The 23,350-nt window shown below is 41.8% G+C and overlaps 2 protein-coding genes across 6 annotated transcripts; both read right to left on the reverse strand.

Moving 5' to 3' along the window:
* Positions 1-2,900: 2,900 nt before the first annotated feature.
* Positions 2,901-5,937, reverse strand: socs9 (suppressor of cytokine signaling 9). 3 transcript variants are annotated; one of them, XM_089014348.1, is made up of 2 exons: positions 5,818-5,937; positions 2,901-4,596 (listed from the first exon to the last, which is right to left on the reverse strand). In XM_089014348.1, the coding sequence occupies exon 2, from the start codon at positions 4,588-4,590 to the stop codon at positions 3,142-3,144; it is 1,449 nt and encodes a 482-aa protein (XP_088870474.1). In that variant the 5' UTR covers positions 4,591-4,596; positions 5,818-5,937; the 3' UTR covers positions 2,901-3,141. The 3 variants fall into 3 exon arrangements, with proteins under 3 accessions (XP_088870474.1, XP_088870475.1, XP_088870476.1); XM_089014349.1 differs by having other exon boundaries at positions 2,901-4,618; positions 5,818-5,936; XM_089014350.1 differs by having other exon boundaries at positions 5,705-5,845.
* Positions 5,938-6,468: 531 nt separating this feature from the next.
* On the reverse strand, positions 6,469-22,842 carry samd4b (sterile alpha motif domain containing 4B). 3 transcript variants are annotated; one of them, XR_016117174.1, is made up of 14 exons: positions 22,551-22,842; positions 20,632-21,122; positions 18,934-19,410; positions 17,728-17,964; positions 17,544-17,653; positions 16,602-16,688; positions 16,177-16,447; positions 15,168-15,253; positions 14,428-14,543; positions 14,109-14,307; positions 13,880-14,006; positions 13,073-13,156; positions 12,897-12,984; positions 6,469-12,690 (listed from the first exon to the last, which is right to left on the reverse strand). XR_016117174.1 is itself a non-coding variant. In XM_089013844.1 (13 exons), the coding sequence occupies exons 2-13, from the start codon at positions 20,825-20,827 to the stop codon at positions 12,956-12,958; spliced, it is 2,019 nt and encodes a 672-aa protein (XP_088869970.1). In that variant the 5' UTR covers positions 20,828-21,122; positions 22,551-22,842; the 3' UTR covers positions 6,469-12,955. The 3 variants fall into 3 exon arrangements, 1 of the variants encoding a protein (XP_088869970.1); XR_016117175.1 differs by having other exon boundaries at positions 6,469-10,628; positions 12,550-12,984; XM_089013844.1 differs by having other exon boundaries at positions 6,469-12,984.
* Between the last annotated feature and the right edge of the window lie 508 nt (positions 22,843-23,350).

The following is a 23,350-nucleotide window of genomic DNA, read 5'->3' on the forward strand; positions in this document are numbered from 1 at the left end:
GAACTTAATTATATATATATATATATATATGTAACGGAGTTGTGCGCTTAGATTATTAAATTATGAAGGAAGTGACGCAACGGCGCACAGTGTGGCACTATGTCCCGCCCATAGTTTCCAGAACAATCTCGAGGAGATTCAGGGTGAGTCGCAATTTTCTGTTGGTCTTGATTAACGCGCATTTTCATGACAATATCTTATTTTGTTTCCCCTTTTGTACTGTCTAGTGTTATCTAATTAGTTCCCTTATTCATTTCGAGTGCAGATTACTTTTTGTGTCATTATTTACTTCACGTTTTGTCGAGTGGAACTTTGGAGCATATGCGCTTTTCTATCGCAGTTAATCACAAGACGAAACCCATGCGACTTCACCCATCCCTTCTGCCATACTGTGTTGCAGGTAATAATTGTTTCATTTCGTTTTTATTGAACAATATTTAGTTTCTTGTGTCGTGTTTCATTTGCCCGTGAGTGTCCGTGGCGGGTTGAACTTCGCGCCAGCCATTACAAGCGCACCGCGTGTTCTGCCGAGTCTCCGCCCATGATGCGTTCAGGGACATCTTGTAAATAACAGTGAACTTGTGTTGTATTCTCTTTTTCTGTAAATAACCACTATACGATCACACGTTGTTAATTCTGTTTTGTTATCTACAATGTTTTGCATTTGAGAACAATCTCGAGGAGATTCAGGTTAATCACAAGACGAAACCCATGCGACTTCACCCATCCCTTCTGCCATACTGTGTTGCAGAAATAAAAGAAATAAAAAGACACATCCACGCGTCTCGTCTTCATTAATACGGCAGCATCGTGGAGATGAAGACAGTCACTGTTGTGACACCCGTCACATATATATATATATATACATACAGTAAAGTCTCATTATATCGATAGTACTGCTTATTACGATACTATTTCTATGAACGCAAGGAGAAAATCTACATGCCGCAGGATCGGATATATCGATAGTCCGGTTATATCGATATTTTTTCCGACTCCCGGTAATATAGATATAACGAGACTTTACTGTATATGTATCAATAAATATAAATACTGTATAAAAATAAATATGAATAAATATAAACAAAAAAAAATAAATACACACATTCATATACATACATATCCATTGTCCGACAATTAAATGTTTTCTTACTGATCACATGTGTCAACGTCAAGGCCCGGGGGCAAATCTGGCCCGCCACATCATTTGATTCGGCCCTCGAAAGCAAATCAAGCATGTTAAGTGCCATGATGTTTGCTGCAGTCCGAACCATTTTTTTTTTACATTTTCCCACGTAAACCACAACGACAGTCATTATTTTTGCCTTCAAATTTGAAAACTAGTTATTCAGTATTTTTGTGTATGCTCTATATTTAATGTGTAGAAGGGATGAACCATTCTAATGGCTTCCCCAAATTGATAACGTCTCCCGAGAGGAAAAAAAGTCGAGTTCACTTTTTTGAGTTGGAAACAGCACCATCTGGTGGCACTAGTGTGTCATTGCATTACAACCCATCCCCCTCAAGCATGTTGTCACCACTGATAAATCGAGGTCCCCCACACACAAAAAAAAGCTCAAACAAACCTATTGTAGTTGGACCGGTGCCAGCCTGAATCAGTTTTTCGCATGTATTCGACCTGAATATCCACTGGTCGACTTGCCAGTGTGTTTATCCCCAGGTGTTGTGAACAGTTCAATCTTATTCTCCAACCCTTTGATGCTCAGATGTGGGGATTAAACTCAAGGACAATCTCTCCCCCTAGTAGTGAAAGAGGGAGAGAGAAGAAATGAGAGGTTTTAACACACTGACAATGTATAACCAATCATCCTGGGTCTTTCCTTGAGGGCTGTTGTCCCCTCTGGGCCCAATGATCCAGGAAGAAACGCCTTTTTCTTCCCTCAGGGGCTCTAATACCTTCATGTTGGATGCTGTAGCAGGCACACATATACACCCCAATATGGAACAAAGCTCCATACAGCCCCCTGCTGTGCTTACTGCAAATTCACTGCTGCTGCTGGAAAAAAATGTGATATGGTACATGCCGTATCTCAACTACTATCTTGAACATAAATGGTCTAAGATCCCAACGGTGACAATACACTGTATCTTTCCCAATCATGAATTTATTTCTAAGACTCTCCCCAAAATTGTTGCAACTTTATTACACTACTACTTCTTACTTAAAGGATAACCGACACTATTTTTTTGTTTCCTAACTGACATCAGAAAAAAAAACGTTTTAGAGCATCTGAAATACCCAAAAGACGCAGGCTGATATTTTTCGTCAAATGCAAAACACCAAAAAATGAGTTAGTGTCCCAAAACTACTTCAAAATGACCCCGCAAATGGCGGGTTTCATAAGGTACCGCCCCCTTGTTTGTGACGTCACGCAAGGATGTCTCGCCTTGTTCTCGAATCAAAACAATGGCTTCAGATTTGGAGAAGATGCTTTCTTGTTACTCATCCAGTTATGAATATGATTCAAATAGTTCTGAAGAGGAAAGCATAAATGTTTGCAATCAATTAAAGAAGTCCTTCCGTATCAATTCGAGCCGTCTGGACTCCAATGTAGCGGCCCAGAAAATGCACAAGATGGCGCTGAAGCTCCGTTGGAAACGGGCAGATTTGTCTGCTGGGAATTTGTGTCAACTAGTATCAAATAGTGGTCGATTGCCCGGGCATAGAATAAAAATGTTAAAAAAATAGGATCTGGAGGTCATGGTCGTAGTTACGGGTGGTTGTAAGTCGAGCTGGTCGTAAGTCGGATGTTACCTGTATACTGTTCAAGCCATTTTCAAGAATAGATGGACGTCATGAAGAAAGGTTGGACAGCTCCGAAGCTAGCAGAAATAGCAAATAATATTGCGATTTTATGAGATTATCATGAATCCACATGTTCACAGTAAATATTCGAACAGTTTAATGACAGTTCCTTCAAGTCACACGTTATTTCCTGGTCAACACCAACAGTGGACGTACAGTAATATCACACCACACTCGCAGCTGATTTATTCAGACATGGCATTACTGAAGGCCTAGAAGTGACATGCACGGCCCGCCACTGGTTGACAGTATGTTTCGAATGTACAGTCCAATAAATAAGTGCGGTTCGGGCGAGGAGTTGTTGTGGTCACCGGTCATTCCCACCACGTGTCCAGTCGGTGGATGTGTACCCTTTGCTTGTAGTGATACTCTTTGAGATGTTTCTTCAAGGCGTTGGGCACGGGCAACGCGTTGATGCCGTCGTAGGTGGTGCAGCTGCTGACGACGGCGCGGCAAAGCCTCTGCAGGCTGAAGGGCTGCGTGCGGTGAATGGGGAAGGACAGCAGAGGTTCGAAGAACATGCACGAGCTGGGGTCCTTGTAGTGCTCCAACAAGGCCGTGACGGTGGGCGCGTGAAAGACGCTGGGGTCGCGTACGTCGAAGCTGAAGTTGTGGTTCCACTGGTCCACGCGGGCGTGCAGCGAGCGACCGTAGCGACGGAAGCTGACCGAGAAGAGGTAGTCCTCCTGAGCGGAGTCGCGGAGTAAGAAGGTACCCTCGGGTTTGCCCTCCAGGAGCCCCTCCGCCTCGTAGCGGTCCATGATGCCCCAGTAGCAAGGCAGGTTCGTGATCTGCAGCAGGTCGGGGACCAAACAGTGGATGTAGTCGATCTGGGTGTGAACAAGCGGGCCGGCGCGGGGCGACGTGGTTCTCGTGGCGACTTCCGGGTCACAAGAAGCGGAGGAAGACGATGCCACCGCCTCGTCCAGAGTGTCCAAACAGCTCTGGAGAAGTAGCTGGTGCTGCCGCTGGAGGTGAAGCTCCTTCTGCTCGGATCCGCAGTCTTCGGCCACGGGCAGTTTGGGCCCGCGGCGCCTGTGGAACGCCGGGCCGGCCCGGGACGTCACCTCCAGCGTATGGATCTCGGCGTTGGCCGGCGGTTCCACGCCATGCGCGATACTGACGCGCCGGCGTTCTCTCAGTCGGTCGTCCACGTCATCCGTTAGCCCGGCGGCGGGTTCCGTCGCCGTGTGCTGCTTGATGACATGCCACTTCTGTGCCAGGTCCGACCCCGCCGCGAACGGGCAGGTATCTAGCATTAGCTCGCTTAAATGGATCTTCCGCCTTGACGCGGTGGAACTTGGTGCTAAGGACAACGCCTGAGGGATTGATGGCATCGTCGCTACGCTCTGAGTCTTCATCGGGAAGCACTGACCCACTGCGTCTTGGATTTTTTGCCGGAATGTGCGAACGCCGCCACTTTCGGCGGTCGACGACTCGGCAACCAACACCGGACCAGATGCTCCCTCTTCTGAATCTTCCGTACTAGGACATCGGCAGCCCAATCTCTGGGAAAATGAGGTGCTGGTTCCGGTCTGGTCTCTGCTCTCCAGCTCTTTCAAAAAATTCCCGTACTCAAAGCCGTCGCTAACGGGCCGTTCGGCAACCGGTTCGCGTGCTGAAAAATCCTGCCGTCTGGCGCGAGAAGATTTGCGACCGCCGCCAGCGTCTCGTCTCTCCTCAGACCGACTCAGTCGCACCTTGGGCTGCGTTCCCGTCCTGCGTTCTTTTCTGCGAGCCCCCAACTCCTCTGGGAAGGACATCGTGGACTTGGACGAGAAAAAAACAAATCTGTCATGGATCAGATTATGAGTATGATTATGAATTTTTTTTTTGTTCTTTTGACTTAAAGATGGCGCCGCAAGAGTGACTGTCTTTTGAGCAGCTACTCAATTTTGTTTTTCTACTTCTTTCTTTCCGTTATTCTTCCTTTCATAACTTTGCTGATGTGAAATCTTAAGTGGGCTATCTATGAGCGATCTATTGGCTAGCTAGCTATCTGTTGGCTATTTAATAGCTAGCTAGTTTTTTATTTATTTGAGTTATTCGGGGTTGAGTGAACGCAGGCGCATGTGGCTGCCGCTGCTCACCCACAGAAAAACTGATGCAGTGACTGTAGAGTGACCTTGAGAGTTTTGAAAGGTGCTTATAAATGAAATGTATTATTATTATTAGTTATCTTGCTAGCTGGCTGGCTATATGTTAGCTATCTATCCAGCTAGCTAGCTATCTATTAGCTAGCATTATTATTCAATTATGATATTTTTTACTAGTTGGTATGATAGCCTTATTAATATGAAAAGCAAATTAGTGACAGCTGATCATCAGATCAGAGTAACCACAGGGAACGTGAAAGTTAGTGTATGCTCTCTGTGCACATATAAAGCCATACAAATAAAAATATTTGATATAGTGTCTTTTTCACATGAGTAATTCGTTTTTCACATAATTTGACATTATTTAGGTAGTTACTTAATTTAAGCAACAAAAAAACTGAGGAGCCATTTGGGAGCCAAAAGAGCCGGATCTTTTTAGTGAGCCGAGCCAAAAGAACCAACTCTCTAAAAAGAGCCGGAATTCCCATCACTATTCGATACTGAACTCGGTCTGTGATCTATTAAATGGACGAATGTGCTGCTTCTCCAAAGTAAAAGTCACATTTTGAATATATTTCCAGAATTCCGTTTGTTTCAGCCATTTCCCATTTCACTGTCTACTGTGCAAATCAAGAAATACATTTCAGAAGTGGGTAAATTACGCCATTGGAAACATTCTCGTTCTTTTCCAGTCACAGAATTGTGACTTTATAAACACAAACGAGCCTTATTTTTAGAGGTATAAGACATAAACAAACAAAGGAGAAAATGAACAAAGTACCTTAACGAAGGCTTTGACGAGCCTTCTTGGGAAGTTACGTGCTTACACGAGATACTCTTGGCTACTGAAAACAAAATAAAATGGAATCATTTAAGATTATTATCATAACATACCTTTGCTGGTTGTGTCGAATTCAGCACCGAGAGGACTTTGGCTTCATCTTGGGTAAATTAATAACGCGACAGAAAGGCGGTTCGTTGTCGTTTGCGAGATTACAAAAAAAACGGATGCCGTTCAACCCGGAAGTACTTTCGATGACGTATCGGATTGAATGTTCCGAACACTGAACCTAGAAAATAAAGATTGATATTGTATAAATACATTTTAGAGATATATATATATATATTATTTTTTTTATAATTATTGCATTTTATTTATTATAGTACTTATGCTTGTCTGTGACTGTAGAATGTCCTTGAGAGCTTTGAAAGAAAGGCGCTTAAAATTAAATGTATTATTATTACTATTATTACTGTGTACATAGTGTTTTATCTTTTCACCCTCCACACAAGATGTAGTTTTTTTCCCCTTTCAAATTCTCGCTGTGGACTGCAAATTTCCCCATTGCAGCACTATTACAGGCTTTCTGCTTCTATCTGATTAATAATAATAATAATAATAATAATAATAATAATAATAATAATAATAATAATAATAATAATAATAATAATAATCAAAGCTCTCAAGGACATTTAATGTCCACTTAATGGTCAAAGTCACTGCATGAAGATCCAAATGAAAAGACACAGAACAAACTATTGATTCCGTTGCAAAAACTGAACCTTTTTAATTTGGGACTGCCATTGAGTTGACAGATGCTGCACTTCAGACCATTCACAAATAGGACTTACAGTTTAAAAAAGAAAGAAAGAAAGAAACGACAACATAACAAAAGCAAGCACTGGATGCACAGTATTTCAAAAGACATTAGAAAAAAGCTTGGCAGGGACATCAATGATTTCAATGTGAGCGCTAGTCCAGGGATTGGGAGAACCGTTGCGGTCCTCTGAGGCCCGTCTTAATCCAAAAATATATGCCGACTGACGTGAATCGTTTACATTAAAGTTTTTCGGCTTTTCGGTGACATTTCAGGATGAAGCTCAAATGCGGTATGACATCATTTATCCCCTTCAAAACTTTTCCTCCCGAGGTTTCAGCATCAATGGTTGTTTGCCTCTGCGTGCCATGCGATTGAATCGTTCAGGGTGTGCCCCGCCTACTTCCTCGAAGACTGCTGGGACAGGAACCAGCGACCACAGGAGGGTTAAGTGGTTTAGAAAACGGATCGTTGAATAAAACTAATAGATAAAGCACAAAAAAATATTGAACAGTTAGGAATCCATCCATCATTTTACAAGTTGGAGTCGATGGAGTTGTTTTCGGGCACTAGGCGGGGGACACCCTGAACTGGATGGCATCCAATCGCATGTAATGCATCGACAAACAACCATACACACCCACAATCTCACTTAAAGGACAACCGACACCATTTTTTTTGTTTCCTAAATGACATCAGAAAAATGTTTTGAATATGATTCAAATAGTTCTGAAGAGAAAATCATAAATGTTTGCAATCGATTAAAGAGGTCCTTCAGTCTCATTTTGAGGCGTCTGGACTCCAATGTAGCGTCCCAGAAAATGCACAAGATGGCGCCCAAGCTCCGTTGGAAATGGGCTGATTTGTCTGCTGGGAATTTGTGTCAACTATTGTATCAAATAGTAGTCTTGGTGCAACACACGATTCACCCATCGCATTATTTACGTGTTTTCCTTCTAATTTTGCCATCAACACAAAGTTTTCAGACCAAACAAAGTACCCAAAATGCATTGTGTGTCGCTTTCTCGGGCAGGGGCGTTCCTTTAGTGACGTCACAAACTCGAAAACAAGACTTCCTGAATATTCAGCGCGAGTCTTAAAACGTAAAATATAGCTATATGCGGTGGAATCTTTGTAAAATACGCTCAGTAGAAGTCATTTGAAGTGATTTTACAAATTATGGACACAACTTGTCGGGAGGTGTCAGGTGTCCTTTATGGACGGACAACTTACAATTTTAATTAACCTGTCATGTGTGTATTTAGGAATGTGGGAGGAAACCAGAATACCCAAAGAAAAGCCACGGAAGCAAAGCCTGCACCTCTGCAGTATTGAGGCAGATATACATCCAGTTTGAAATTAACATTTTAAAATTTAAGATGTCAAATTGAACAGATCTGTAAGTTTACTATGCATTTTAGGTTCATCCTGAACTTTTTGTGCATGTGTAATTAGCCACAGGTCCCCCCTACCCCTGTTCTAAAAATAAAAAAAAACACAACTTGGAAGTGCATCATTGGAATGTAAACATGGAGTACTCCTTGGCCTTGTATTGTTTGTTGTGTAGTGGTTTTACAAATTACTCATCAAGCATGGCTCAGAAAAAGCGTAGTCATGCCCCTTGTTTGCAGCATCATTATTTCCGCAATGAGTGATTCACTTATGAAAAGCACAATCTGAGTGTATTATGTAATACAAGTCCTAAAAACGTTGTTGAGGTCCTTGTCCGGCACGAGCGTGATGTTTTTTAAATGAAGTCAGATGTATCCAAGAGCCTGCTCTGAAGAAAACCCATGACTGCAATATAACTCGACACCATGAAGCCAACATGTTAAAGGACAACCGACATCACTTTTTTTGTTTCCTGACTGACATCGGAAAAACGTTTTATAGCATCTAAAATACCCAAAACATGCAGTATGATATTTTTAGTCAAATGCAAAACACCAATAAAAATGACTTAAAGTGTCCAAAATCTGCAAAAAAAAAAAGAACCCGGAAGTGGCCAATTTCAGAAGGTCCCGCCCCCTTGTTCGTGGTGTCACGCCAAGACGTCTTGCCTTGCTGGAGAATCAAAACAATGGGTTCAGATTTGGAGAATATGCTTTCTTGTTACTCATCTAGTTATGAATATGATTCAAATAGTTCTGAAGAGGAAAGCAGACATGTTTGCAATCGATTAAAGAATCTATTCCGTGCCATTTTGAGGCAATAGGGGGGAAATGTAGCACCAAAAAAGAGACAGAAGAGGGCGACAGAGCTCCGTGTAACTAATTAATCAGCCCGTTTCCACAGGCTAATTAATTCCTTACACGGAGCTTTGTCGCCCTCTTCTGCCTCTTTTTGATGCAACACGTTCAGACCAAACAAGTACAGCAAAATGCATTGACGTGATGGAAGGACTGCTACAATGTGTCCTTTTTTCGGTCAGGGGCGTTCCTTCAGTGACGTAACGTGAGGACTCGTCACCAACTCAAAAACAGGACTTCCGGAATATTCAGCGTGAGTCTTAAAACGTAAAATATAGCTATATGCGGTGGAATATTTGTAAAATACGCTCAGTAGAATTCATTCGAAGCCATTTTACAAATTATAGACACGACTTGTCCGGAGACGTCGGTTGTCCTTTAAGGATACACAGAAACAAAAATAAAAGGGGGCGGGTGGTTGTTTTTGTTTTTCTCAAAACATAACGTGGGAATCATCTTGCAAAGATGTAAACAGGCGTTATAAACACACAAACACAGACACAACTTCAGTTGCAAGATGCCCGCTCACCATGTCGTCCTTTTTTATCTACAACGTGCTGCATTGCCACACATGCGATTATAGAAATTAAGCGTTAGGGGAGTTTATTAACCCCCTAAAGAAAACAAACAAACAAAACAACTTTGTGTGTACAGTGGAACCTCCAAATGGGAATTAATAACATTGAAATTTCAAACGGAATTTTGAATTAGTCATATGTGTTCACTCGGATATTTAGGTCAGATATTGTTAGTATATAATACAAATACAATTCATGAAAAAATAAATCAAACTGAGAATTTATTGAATGTAAAAAGAAGTGTAGCTGAGAGCATAGCTAGCAACTCATACAGTGATACCTTGGCTTACGAACTTAATTGGTTCCCAAACAGAGTGTGTAAGGCGAAAAGTGTGTATCTCAAAAATTAATTTCCCATTGGAAACCATTAAAATGAGAATATTCCGTTCCCAGGTCCCCATAAAACATAATTTTCTACTTTCAAATTTTTTAAGCCTTAAAACTACACAGAATATACCTTATTTTATGTATAATAAATGTGCTATGTATATATACATATGGTATATTAGCATATTTGACAATAGAGCTGACTTTGATTATAAATTAAGAAATAAAGACGTATCATTGTATCATTATTTAAAGGGGGCATGAAAAAAATGTAGGTTTTGTTTTAAACAATTATAATAGGAATTCTTTAAAACGGTTCCCTGTGCAATTAATATTAATTGTTGGAAATGTTAAGGGATCAAAAACAAAAAAGTAATTTTAGTCCCTGTATATTTTAAGAATTAATGGTATGATTGACAGAATTTTATTCTGTCAAACATTGCGATTAGCCTCAAAATTGTCCGTAAGGGTTGAGCTCTAATAAAAAAAAACAATATAGAAATTATTTTTAACTTGAGGAAATCGTGTCCTGAAATGATCATCTATAAATCATCCATAGTATGTCATCATGTTTACAGTTTGACTTTTAAACTTGTTTATTTATTTAACATTAATTGCGAAACGGAAGTCAACTTTGAGGGTTCCACTGTTTGAGCACGTTTACTTTTTTTTTTAAACCATGGGTACCGCCACCCAAAAAAAAAACATTCTAATACCTGCCTTACAAAACAACCGAACAAACAAAAGTGAGCCAAAAAGAGACACCATATTCATGCACCTCGACCCTGTCACATTCCAAAACAGACGTCAGGGTTAGAAGACCACTTTCTTTTGTTTATTAATTCATTATTATTATTATTATTTAAACGATTCAACACTGATAAACCATGTGATAATGTTGAGGTCTCACTGAAACACAGACACTAATGGAAAATACGGACATTTCGGAGCACCTTGGGGGAGAAAAAAAACGTATCAGTCATCAAATCATCATGTGTCAGGATAAAAAAAGGGTGTTAAATTTGGTGCATGGGTCTAATTTTGAAAGCCGATTGTTAAGAATGAAAGTGAATTTAGGCATTTCTCGATCAATTTTGCTTTTGGACAGGACTTGCGGGCAATCCGGGAGGACCCCAGTTGTTGGCATCGTATTGTAATGAACTAGCGGCTAATTTGTGAGCAATGTAATTACTGAATTCATTTAATTTGATTCTTTAGTATAGTGATACCTTGGCTTACGAACTTAATTGGTTCGCAGACAGTGTGTAAGGCGAAAAGTGTGTATTCCAAAAATTAATTTCCCATAGGAAACCATTAAAATGAGAATAATCCGTTCCCAGGTCCCCATAAAACATGATTTTCTACTAAATAAGCCATAAAACTACACAAAATATACCTTATTTTATGTATAATAAATGTGCTAGGGTATTATAATTCAAGAAATAAACTGTACTATATAATAAAGTCATTTTATTTACCTTTGTGATGGTCGTTGATGGCTTGATGGAATGGCCGGTTTCATCAGCATTAAAACTTGATGAGGAACGTAGCCTTTTCCTTCCTTCCTAATTTTACCTTGTTCCTCATCAATTGTGTTCGATTTAGCTGGGTTGATAGCTTTTTGCATCAAGTGTACAGAGGGCTTGTGCGGGTTATTTGGGGAACGTGATTGATGGGAATTTTAACCTTGCAGTCTACACTCTGCCTTTGAACTATCAAAGTGGAAACGAGTCCAAATTTCACTGTTTTCTATCCATTTTGTCACTCTCTCTCTGTCGTCTGCCTCTCTCTTTAACGTTTAAACCACCTCCCCTCACTGCTGCGTTCTTGACCAATCACGTGGCTTTAACCGAAGACTGGGGGCGGGGAATAGAGGAAATAAAATATCAGCTGCCATTTTCTTTTTGGGAGAATGGCTTCACGCTCTGTCTGTAACCCCCACCCCCTCACTGCTGCGTTCTTGACCAATCACGTGGCTTTAACCGACGACTGGGAGTGGGGGGCAGAAATTAGAGGACCAAAACAAGCCGGCTGCCATTTTCTTGTTAGGAGAACGGGCTCGTTCGCGAACCACACATCATTCATTGTGGCAGCTTCGTGTGTATCCCGAAAAATAGTTTGAATGCCAAGATAACATTTTCATAAATGTAACGTTCGTAAAGCGAAAAGTTCATAAGCCAAGGGGTTTGTAAATCAAGGTATCACTGTACTTCCTGGCAGTCGAGGGGGTCCCCAGTTGATGACATTGTATTGTTCTAAACTAGCTGTGTAAAAATATGTTGCTAATTTGTTAGCACTGGAGTTATTGAATTCATTTAATTGGATTGTTTCATATTTAGTCTGGGAGAAGTGTTTTCAGACATTTGACTGCTTTGGATTTGAATATATATATTATGACCCTGGCAGTCGAGGACACCCTGTACTTGGGGTCGCCGGTTTGGAAGCATGTTTCAAATTAGCTCGGCTGGCCTTCATTCGTTCCTCAGTACAACACGATAATTCATCATCATTAACGCCAGTAGGGAGAAAAAATAAAATAAAATAAAACGATATAACGGAAACAAAGCGCAGTGGAGGATTCTCGGACTGCTTTTTAATGTTAAACGATTCTGTCGCCAGGAATTCTTCCCGAGTGAGCCACAGACTGAAAAAAAAAAAAAAACTCTTTGGCTTTAGTGGAGAGGAGACTTGAGAGTGTAACGCTTGGAATAAAAAGGCAAGGCCTGCTGTTTAAACGTCATGCTCGTTCCTCGTAATAATCTGGAGTGGACAGTTAGGGGTGGGAAATCTTTTCAGATGCCTTTCGGGGTCTCAAAAGTGTCATCTGAAGCCAATTACAGTCTAGTGCCTTTTGTATAAAAAAAAGTGCCTTACTTCTGGCCGATCCACGCGCGAAGCGACGTAGGTCTGCGGGGAATAAGGAAAAAGAAGGAGAACTCATAAAGGGGGCCGTTTTGAAGACAGCACCGATCCTTTTCACCCTCTCTTGCTCATATATTGCGCCATGTCACAGTCCTGCAAATGACACAGGCGTCAACCATCCTCCCTGTCTTGCAATATAATAATTATCTGTATTCCATTTTTTTTTGTGTGTAATAATAAACTTAGTTGTATATAATAAAGTACAAAAATATTCGACAACATCTACACAGTTTTTTTTTGTCATTATGTATGTAGTGACTCGACCGCTTCTGCTTTTTGCCTGGTTTGCTTGAGCATACGTAATTCTTTGTGCTGGGTGATGAGGATATTTATTTTTTTTCTTCCTTTTGTCGTCTTTTCATATCGTCGATGTCCGGTCACTTCCGTCTGTGGTGGTGATGAAAACATGTGAATACATTTTATCTTAACCACCTTTTTTTTTTTGGCTGCCGTGAACGCAGCGAAAGACACTCACCCCCTAAGGCGTGTTCCGTCATACTGAGGCACAGCGACTCCAGCGTTGGGTTGATTTCCAGGTCAGCGCCTGGAATTTGGCAATCTAATAATAAAATGGCGGTTTGGGTTATAATTGAGTGTTAAATTTTATCATAAATTATTTTTTAAAAATCAAATCAAAACAGAGTATCAAATAGGTTCAAATGGAGTATATAATTGACAATAATATAACTGAATAAACAATAAGCTCTTTTCTTTGCTCTCTAGTTGGCTAGCGATCTAGCTAGCCCTCTGTTTGCTAGCAATCAATCCATCCATCCATCCATCCATCTATCCATCTCTCTCTCTCTCTCTCTCTCTCTCTCTCTCTCTCTCTATCCATCCAGCTCTCCATTTGCTATCTAGCTGCCTAACTATCTATTAGCTGTCTATTAGCTAGCAAGCTAGCTTTCTATCTATTTAAGTTACTCTCGGGTAGAGCGCGCGTGGCTGCCAATGCTCACCCACAGAAAAACTAAGCCTGTGACTGTAAAGTGACCTTGAGAGTTTTGAAAAGCGCTTATAAATGAAATGTATTATTATTATTATTGTTGTTGTTAATATTATTATACACTCATCCACTCACATATATGATACACATTTTTCGTCTTACACACTGTCTGAGAACCAATTAAGTTCCGTAAGCCAAGGTATCGCTGTATTCGAATAAATACGGTAGTTGAGCAAAAAAGGTGGATTCTGGAAGAGTATTGAAGTCGTAAGAAAAGCAAATAAACCATTTGAAGAGATAACTACAGAATGACGGAGCAAACGGAAGATACAGAACCTTGCTGCTGGAACATGAGCATGGTTTGCGGCGAAGTGTGGACAGGAAGCGAGTGGGTCCGTTGCACAGAGCTACGACTTTGACTTGGCATGCTGTTACTTCCCCCGGGGTTAGCAAACCACAAGCTCTAAAAAACAAAAGACAATTTCGTATCAGTTGATTGATATTCAGCTCAGTCGCCGATGCTGCCGTGATTGTAAAATGTGAACAAAATGACAGTGATACTGACTTGACGACCCTGGCCTGCTAGCGCAGGATTGGTGAGAGCGTGGCGGGGAGAGACGCCGCCGATTCCACCGGGGCTGAGGAGACCTATGCGTCCCGCCGGGAGTCCACGGGGCGTTATTTGGAACTGCCTCTGGCCCCGTCGGCCCACGCCTCCGCTCACAGAGCCCGCTGTGGGGAGGGAGTTGGAGCCGTAGGCCCAGCTGGAGCAGCAAAAGACAACAAGACATAGGAAAATAAACCGGGAGGACTCCATTTTGATTCCCCTTGAAATGATTTCACATCAAATGGCGGCTCAAGATTTGAAGTAGTGCTCAGCTCACCCTTTTTGTCGGTACACGGGCATGTCCAGCATGGCTTTACGAGGGACCAGGCGGAGCAGTTTGTGGACCTGCTGCTTCCAGGAAACCAGTCGTTTCTTGTGGGTTTCTGTGAAAGCCTGAAAAGAATGAAAACAAAAAAAAAAAACATTTTATTTTGTTTGTGGTTATCATCAATTTAATAAAAACAGCTCAGCCCAGTATCTTACCACAAAATACCAATAATGAGAGAGGATGAACATGAAAACCTTTCTTTTAACTTATTCACTGCCAGACGTGTAAAAATGCGTCCACTCCATTGCCAGGGTTTTTGTCATTTTCACTAAAATTCCAGGACCCACAGAATATTGAGTTTTAGGACTACATAAACATTCAGTGCAGAGATGGAAGAAATCCTGGCTTAAATTGAGGCAATGTAGTCAGAATCTCCTTTCAATATCACAGAGTAAACAAGTGAGCCCATTTAAACTCTGTTGCTGACCAAAACAGCAGCACCGTGCGAGGTCCTATTGGATGTTCTATGCTGCATTCAAGATGATCATCAATTACGTGAAGTATGTTCCATCATGTCAGCCTCGTTTCTTGCTAATTTCTTTTCCGTTCATTTTTTACATTTATTTTGTGATTAACTGTAATTTCCCGCTAAGTTCATAAGGTCTCCACGCCACCTAGAGTCGAGTCGACAACACACCTCTCCCCCTGGATACTATTATGATGAGAATACATCAGGTACAGACACTCACCTCGTGTATTAGACACTTTTCAATGAGCTGGAGGTAGCAGCTGATATTCTCCTCATCTGGCCTGGACACGAGAAGCTGTGTGCACACTGAAACAACAGATATGAGAGCGCAGAATGTTGAAAAGGATAATTAATGACTAATAACATCATACATTCAACTACATGAAGCACTTCAATGTAATTTTATTTAAAGGACAACCGACGCCTCCGGACAAGTTGTGTCCATAATTTGTCAAATCACTTCAAATGACTTCTACTGAGCGTATTTTACAAATATTCCACCGCATATAGCTATATTTTACGTTTTAAGACTCGCGCTGAATATTCAGGAAGTCTTGTTTTTGAGTTGGTGACAATTCCTGACGTCACGTCACGGAGGCAACACCCCTGACCGAGAAAGTGACACACAATGCATTTTGTGGTACTATGTGTGGTCTGAAAACGCCGTGTTGATGGCGAAATTAAAAGGAAAACACATAAATAACGCGACGTGAATCATTGTGTGTTGCACCAAGACAATTTGATATTCGCTAACACAAATTCCCAGCAGAGAAATCAATTTTCAAATCAATCAAGACAACCCATTTCCAACGGTGCTTGGGCGCCATCTTGTGCATTTTTGGGGACGCTACACATCAGTCCTCAAAATGACCCGGAAGAACTTCTTTAAATCGATTGCAAACATTTATGCTTTCCTCTTCAGAACTATTTGAATCATATTCATAACCGGATGAGTAACAAGAAAGCATCTTCTCCGAATCTGAAGCCATTGTTTTGATTCTCGAGCAAGGCAAGACAAAAATCATGAAGAAAATCATGTTGGTGCCATTTCTTTATAATTGACAAAATAGTCAAACCTCGGTTTTCAAATGACCAAATGGATTTTGATTTGAAAATTTGACATTTTTACGCCTTGGATTATGTCAAAAAAATATGCTCACAGGTGATGATAAAATATGCTTCCAGTGATTCATATCACCGCACCACCATAACAAACAGATGCTCCTTACCTTTCCCCATAACTCTGGTGAACTGTCCAGCAATGTCACCGTCCGGGATAGGCGTCACAGAGGAATCTCCATCGCAGGCGGGTGTGCTGTGAGAATGGAATCCCTCACGGACTGCCTCTTTAACCGTCCCCGACTTTGTCGCTTCAGGAGCGGCGCTGGTGGGTTCTTGCGAAGCTTGCATCAATAACGTGCTATAAGCCTTGATGGGTGTGACGATGATCTGCTGCAGCTCCTGCAGAGCGTTGCGAAGGTTTCCTCCTTCCAAAATATCCTGCGAGCAAATGAGGTGCGGATATTTGTAAGACACAAGAGCACAATTACAAACAAAGACCCAATCAGCCAAAAAGCTAAAGGGGAGTTTCTTCAACCGAACCACATGAAGACTAATTACTACTCATAAAAAAAATAATTAAAGTGTAAATTACCTTTTCCAAAGACTTAAGGACACTCTGCCGCTCACGCAGTTTTTGTATACTCAAGGCAATTTTATGCCGCGCTCCCTTAGTGACGTTCTAAGGAGGAAGGAGATAACAACGAGTGCAACCTGTCATTTCTTGACTCAGCCATCTAAATTGTGACTACACAAACAAAACATAATCACCAAATTCAAACTACCTGTTGATAGACAACAGAATAAATCATTGGAGAAAAATATGCGACGTGAACAAAATAAGCCAGTTTGTTAATTTGCGTTTAGCACACAAGTCATTTTAAGCATGTCGGCCATATTTTTGGAGCACTAGATGTCATTATGAATAATGTCAATGAGAAAGTGTACAATGGGTGCTGGTCTTTTTACATTATGTTGCACACTTGAGCTATCTAGCAGGCTATCTAGCTAGCGATCTAGCTGGCTAACTACCTAGCTATATATTTGCTATCTATTAGCTAGATGGCCGGCTATCTAGCTAGCTATATAGCTGCTATCTAGCTATTAGCTAGCTGGCTAACTTTCTATCTATGTCAGTGATTCGGGGTTGAGTGAACTCTGGCGCATGTGGCTGCCGCTGCTCACCCACAGAAGAACTGATCCTGTGACTGAAAAGTGACCTTGAGAGTTTTGAAAGGCGCTTATAAATGAAATGTATTATTATTATTATTATTATTATTATTATTATTATTATTATTACGGACGTAACATGAAATGATCATCATTACACAACAAAAAAGAATAATAATAATAATAATAATAATCAATCGAAAATGACGTGTAAACGTCACGTCGGCCATTTTGAATGGATACATCGGAAAATATGGGATAAAGACATAATGACAGTATTTCGACGTGTTTCCAAATTGTACAACCTAATGGCTGATCAAAGTTGTAGATTTCATTGGAATCTAACTCAGATCTTTGTGTATCTTACCTGAGATTCCAGATGATGTTCTGTGAGAATCATCATCTCCTCATAGGTCATTTGGGAGAAAAGCGACGCATATTTGTGAAGGCGGAGACTTTTTAACCATGTGGGGACATCTGCAACAGGACACAAAATGACAGATCAGTTTAAGTCACCGCATCGTAGCACACGATTGAGAACGACCTCTGACCTTTCATGCCGCTGCCGTCCTCTTGGAAGGTGTTGCGTGCGGAGCCCTGCTCTTCTGTTTGCTCGCTACCTGAGGAGGCCACGCTGCTCTGCGGGGAAAGCGGCGCTTGGTCGGTCGGGAAGAAGTTCTGCCGGCTACTCGTGTCGTCCTGACTGAACCACTCTGAGCCACAGGCTTGGGGACTGGAGGGGATGGCGCATGTCTTTAAGGGGCTGGGCTGCATCTGCCCGCTCATTCCTGGGAATGAGTAGAGAAAAAAATTAATGAACAAATTAAACTGTCGTGCTGGTTGTAATTTTTCCAGTATGGTCTAAAAATCAACCTGTGTTGCTACTTTGATGAGAAGGTTTTTTCAGCCGTCATCTGTACTTCTTTGAAGGTGTCGGACGTTTCGCTTCTTATCCAAGAGGCTTCGTCAGCGAACTAATTTTTTTGCTGGTAGTTTTGGCCCTATATATATCCCTACTGTCCAGACGTGGCCGTGCCAGACTCTGCTATGATTGGTCCCTGCTCTCCAGTTGGGGGGAGCAAAGGACTACTCCCTGTGGCTACACTTTTATATACATTTTCCAATGACTAAACAAATTCTCAAAGAAAGACTTTATCAACATCGCAGGGATAATACGAGTGGGCCTCAATCTGCAGTACATATGTACCTAAAAGCTATCAGCCACTCATTTGACGACAATGAGGTTAAAATTTAAGCAAAAGAAAAACAGATGGTTTGAAGGGGGAGTAAAAGAAGCTATTTTCACAAAACAGCAAAACCCTTCACTCAATCGCCAGGGTGGGGTGAGGTTCAATTTAGATCATTCCTACAACCGACTTCTTAGGCAACATAGGCTTAGTTATGCTGATGAGGTGATACCAGAGCAAATGGCGCAATCAGGCCAGTTGTAGACCCCATACTCAGCCAGGACAATAGAAGTAAATCAGTCAAGACAATAGAAGTAATGAGTGTAGCCGCAGGGAGTAGTCCTCTGCTCCCCCCAATCTGAGAGCAGGGACCAATCATAGCAGAGTCTGGCACCGCCACGTCTGGACCGTAAGGATATATATAGGGCCAGCAAAAATTTTTGTTTGCTGACGAAGCCTCTTGGATAAGAAGCGAAACGTCTTCAAAGAAGTACAGATGATGGCTGAAGAAACCTTCTCATCGATGGACCACTCCTGTACGACTGAGAGCTTACACAGACGTATTGCTACCTGTGTTGTTACTGTTGACCGGGGAGGACAATCCGCCTGGAAAAGCCATGTGCCCATTCTGTCCTGCAGGAGATGTGCTAGATGAGGGGGACATTTCGTGCCAGGCATGGCCGGACTCCAGGGTCTCGGCCGAGTTATGCCACTCGTCCGAGCCCTGACGCGGGTGGTACGGGCTGGGCGGCGCCCGTGTGGACGGTACGTAGCCGCCGGATAGGTGTTCCTCCAGGTGGTTGAGCCACATAGCCAAGGACGTGCGGTCCTCCAGCGTAGTGGCGGGGTGGATGAGCGCGTAGGACAGTAACTGTCTGCTCTCCTCCACAAACAAGCTACTCTCAATGGTGTGACTCAACACCTTCTGCAGCAGCTTCATGTACTCACATTTGGCCTCGCTGTTGCGTGGCTGCAGCAAAGGCAGATGGGACAAAAGTAAGGACACCATTTTGTCCTTGGGCTCCTGGTGCCACTGGTTGACTATGGCTGAGGGCAGAAGATATTCCATCAGTATTGTAGCTTTACTTTGTTCAAACAACAATTTGGATATACAGGTGAACCTCCAAACTGGTTTACAGAGCTCAGATGACCTCGCTCCGGTGCTTTTTTTTCTTTGCCGTTTATTTAACACTATAATGGACGGCTGTCACATGTTGTGTGTCTTGTTATTACGCGTTTCATCCGGTGACAGTTTGTAGCAAATAAATATTTAGTCAGCAACTTTCCATCAGTTGAGGCGATCAGAAGGTCGGCTCGGTGCTGTTTTTGTCATGCTTGGGTGCTGATAAAGCGCTGGCTATGGCCTCTGGCATTTTTTTCTTTTCCACAAGGAGGCAGGATTTCCCCTTTTTTCCATGTTAGCCTTTTGTTTCAGCTTCAGCTGTTGTTAAAGCGCTATATAAACCAATATGTATGTATTGCATTGTATTTTGGACAGCCGTCCTCATTTCAAGCTCATATAACTCCAGACCCATATCATTTATAATAATAATCCATTTCATTTATAAGCGCCTTTCAAAACACTCAAGGTCACTTTACATTCACAAGATAATTTTTTCCGTGGGTGAGCTGCGGCAGCCACACGCGTCAGTGTTCGTTCACTCAACCCGGAATAACTCAGATAGAAAGCAGGGTAGCTAATAGATAGTTAGCTACATAGCTAATAGATAGCTAGCTAGCCAGCCAGATAGCTAAGAGACAGCAAATAGTAGTAGATAAGTAGATAATAATAAAAATAAATACTGTACTTAATAAAATAAAAAATAGACATTTTCCTGAAGAAAGAAGAGAGTCTAAGGTTTCTAATGCTACATTGAATGTTTATGTAGTCCTAATCCTCCATATTCTGTGTGTCCTGGAATTTGAGTGAAAATGACAAAAACCCTGGTAGTGGAGTGAACACATTTTTGCACATGGTCTGTCAGTGAATGAGTTAAAATAGCTTATAATGTTCACTTTGCCATTGCTGCGCAGTTTTGGAACTTAAGAAAGTTGCCCTTTCCAGTAGGCAATTGAATTGTATTTATTTATGTTTTTTATTAAGAATGAAATGACCCCAAAAATAACAAATTTCGCTCTGCAAGCGACCCAGCATGGAACTGTATTTCTCATTCAAATGCAACAGGTTCACTAGCATCACAGAAAAAAAAACGTGATCCATCTCAGAGGTTGCACCGTATATCAATCAAGAAATTCATATTCATCTACCTGCATTATTGGCCTCTGCTTCCAAGATATGAATTTCTGTGCAGTCCGCCAACCAGTGTTCAAGGCATATGTGTAAAAAGCGTGCCTGGGTGCGGGACACCCTCTTGAGAAGTGACAAGAGCGCCACCGTCTGTTCGCACTCGTTCCAGCCCTTGAACCAGTCCGTGAGGATACCTACCTGGTCTCTGAACATCATGGCGTGTCTCCTTTTTTTTAAGGTGAGGAGATGGGGAATGTGTGGACAGGGTAGGAAGGGGTGAGGGGGGGACAACGGGGTAGGGAAGTGCACTTTTCAGGGACAGACAGGGTCAGTCTTTTCCCCCAGACTCCAATGCAGAAACCCTCACATGGTTCAGGTGCAGCAAAACATTACGGGAAGTCTTGACAGACCACTGTGTGGAATGCTCGGACGATTCCTTGAAAAGTGTTCCTGACAGGAGTCCAAATAAATTGTAGAGTCACTCTTGCATGCTCAGGATCACATTGGTCGCCTAGGCAAGCAGAAGAGCAGAGAAAATAATGTTTGAATTTGACATTTTGAGTTTTTAATAAAGTCATTCAGGCAGTCTGACTGGTAACAGTATTGATAGGATGCTTAGGAAGAAGTTTACACTAACATAAAAACATATAATATGAATAAAATGGACCCAGAAACACATTTTTCTCTCTCACCCATTTACCCCTACATTCCAGAATCGCGATCGACTGTTTGGGCAGCCCTATTCTAGATCATGCAAGATGAATCACAATCGAACCTGTTTTCAGTATTTCAATGCCTACCACGTTATTCACCTTACCACTGTAGATCACTACTGATGACTTTGAGTGTGGTCAAACTAATGTAACAGACCAACACATTTATGTATAATATATCTGACACTGTTAATTGTAATACTAATTCATCATTCTTCTTCTTTTCCCTTCGGCTTTTCCCTTCAAAAGGTCGCCACAACAAATCAGTGTCCTCCATCTTTAGAGGTGTGATCCGTATGTCTGTTTTGGCCAAGCTTTTACGTCAGATGCCCTTCCTGACACAACCCTCCGTATTTATCCGGGCTTGGGAACGGTACAAGAAGACTTATGTCCCTTTGTGGCTACAGAACAAGCAACTCTCCCAAACACAAAATGGTCATCGGCGCAGCAACATTAAAAAAAAAAAAAAAAAACTATACTCACCATTTGATGACAATACTCGTGTTTGTTAATTTAAAAAATGCATTAAAAATGAAACCCTAAATGATTTGGCAAAACTTCTTCAAAAAAATTGTTTTACGCTTGATACGTGTTGAATATTGTCACTGGTAAAGCTGTTTTTGTTTTCTCTGCCTGGACGTCATTGGCCGTTGTTGTCAATCAATTTAGGTGTTCCCTCTTTGTTTGCATGAAGCATATTGAGTTGCCTTTTACTATGAAATATGCAAGCTACCCATTTATATCATGTTGTCGTGCTTTAAAACTTGATCTTTATACCAGAAGTTAGATAGCGGACTGAATCAGTGTGTAAACACATACACTACAAAAGAGTAATGTCCATGCAACTGGAGACCGGCAAGCATGTTAATGTAGCATGTCAAACATTCCTCCGTCACTATAAATGGTGGCACCTGTAACATTGGGAGCGACATAACCACACCCGAAGCAATGTTAGGTCAGCACAGTGTTCCCAGGAATAGTCACGGGAGAGTAAAACAAGACTTCTAGGCGACATCGAAAACTGGAATAAGCTCGCCGACGCAATAAAGTCGGCCTTGCTAGTGATAGTGGGGGGGGGGGGTTGTATTGTTTTTCGTTAGCAGTGTTGCTGCTTAAAACACTTGCCCTCAAACCACGTAAACGAAAATTGGCTGCGTCGAATAAATTCACAGAGACGACATTGGAATTAACTCACAAACACGCGGATAAGAGACATGGTTGTTTACCTTTGACGCTTTGTCGGTGCTTTTAGCGAGGTGAGGCTAACGTGCTAACGCATAGCTGAGAGCTCGGCGGCTACCTTGGTAGCTTATAGCAACTTTTGCTAGCAATAAGGTTGACTTAGCAGCGAGAGGCGTACATTCCAATCCTCCGCCGTGGTGTTGTCCATGATAAAGAGAATCCCGCAGTGGATACAACAAAGTCAAAGAACGTGTGTACAAAAATAGTGTTCATCATTATACAAGAGTGGACGCCTCGTGAAAAATGTACTTGGTTTTTTTCCCCCCTCCAGTTGGACGTGCGCGAACGTCATACGTCTGACATCATACGTCTGGACGCTGCGTCATGTTGAAACACAATAAAATTGATCAAGGAAAGAAAGAAACAATTATTTTATTTGCTGTTGTGCGAAAACCAACAACAGGCAACAGATAAAAGGAAAAAAACACATCATTGGAAAAAAAACATCGAAATGTAAATTATACCAGACTACAGTTGTCCCCCGTTTTTCGCGATAATGGGGACCAGGATCACCCGCGACAGACAAAAATCCGTGAAATAGTTATAATAATAATAATAATAATAATAATAATAGCAGCACCGGAGCAGCCGGCTTGTTTTGGTCCTCTATTCCCCACCGCCAGTCGTCGGTTAAAGCCACGTGATTGGTCAAGAACGCAGCAGTGAGGGGCGGGTTTACAGACAGAGAGCGAGTCAAGCCCTTTTCCAAAAAAGAAAATGGCGGCCAACATATTATTTGTCCTCTATTCCCCGCCTCCAGTCTTCAGTTAACAAGGGATGATTC

The sequence above is a fragment of the Hippocampus bargibanti genome, linkage group LG14 (assembly GCF_051943395.1).
Source record: "Hippocampus bargibanti isolate YZ-2025 linkage group LG14, ASM5194339v1, whole genome shotgun sequence".
NCBI classification, from domain to species: Eukaryota; Metazoa; Chordata; class Actinopteri; order Syngnathiformes; family Syngnathidae; genus Hippocampus; species Hippocampus bargibanti.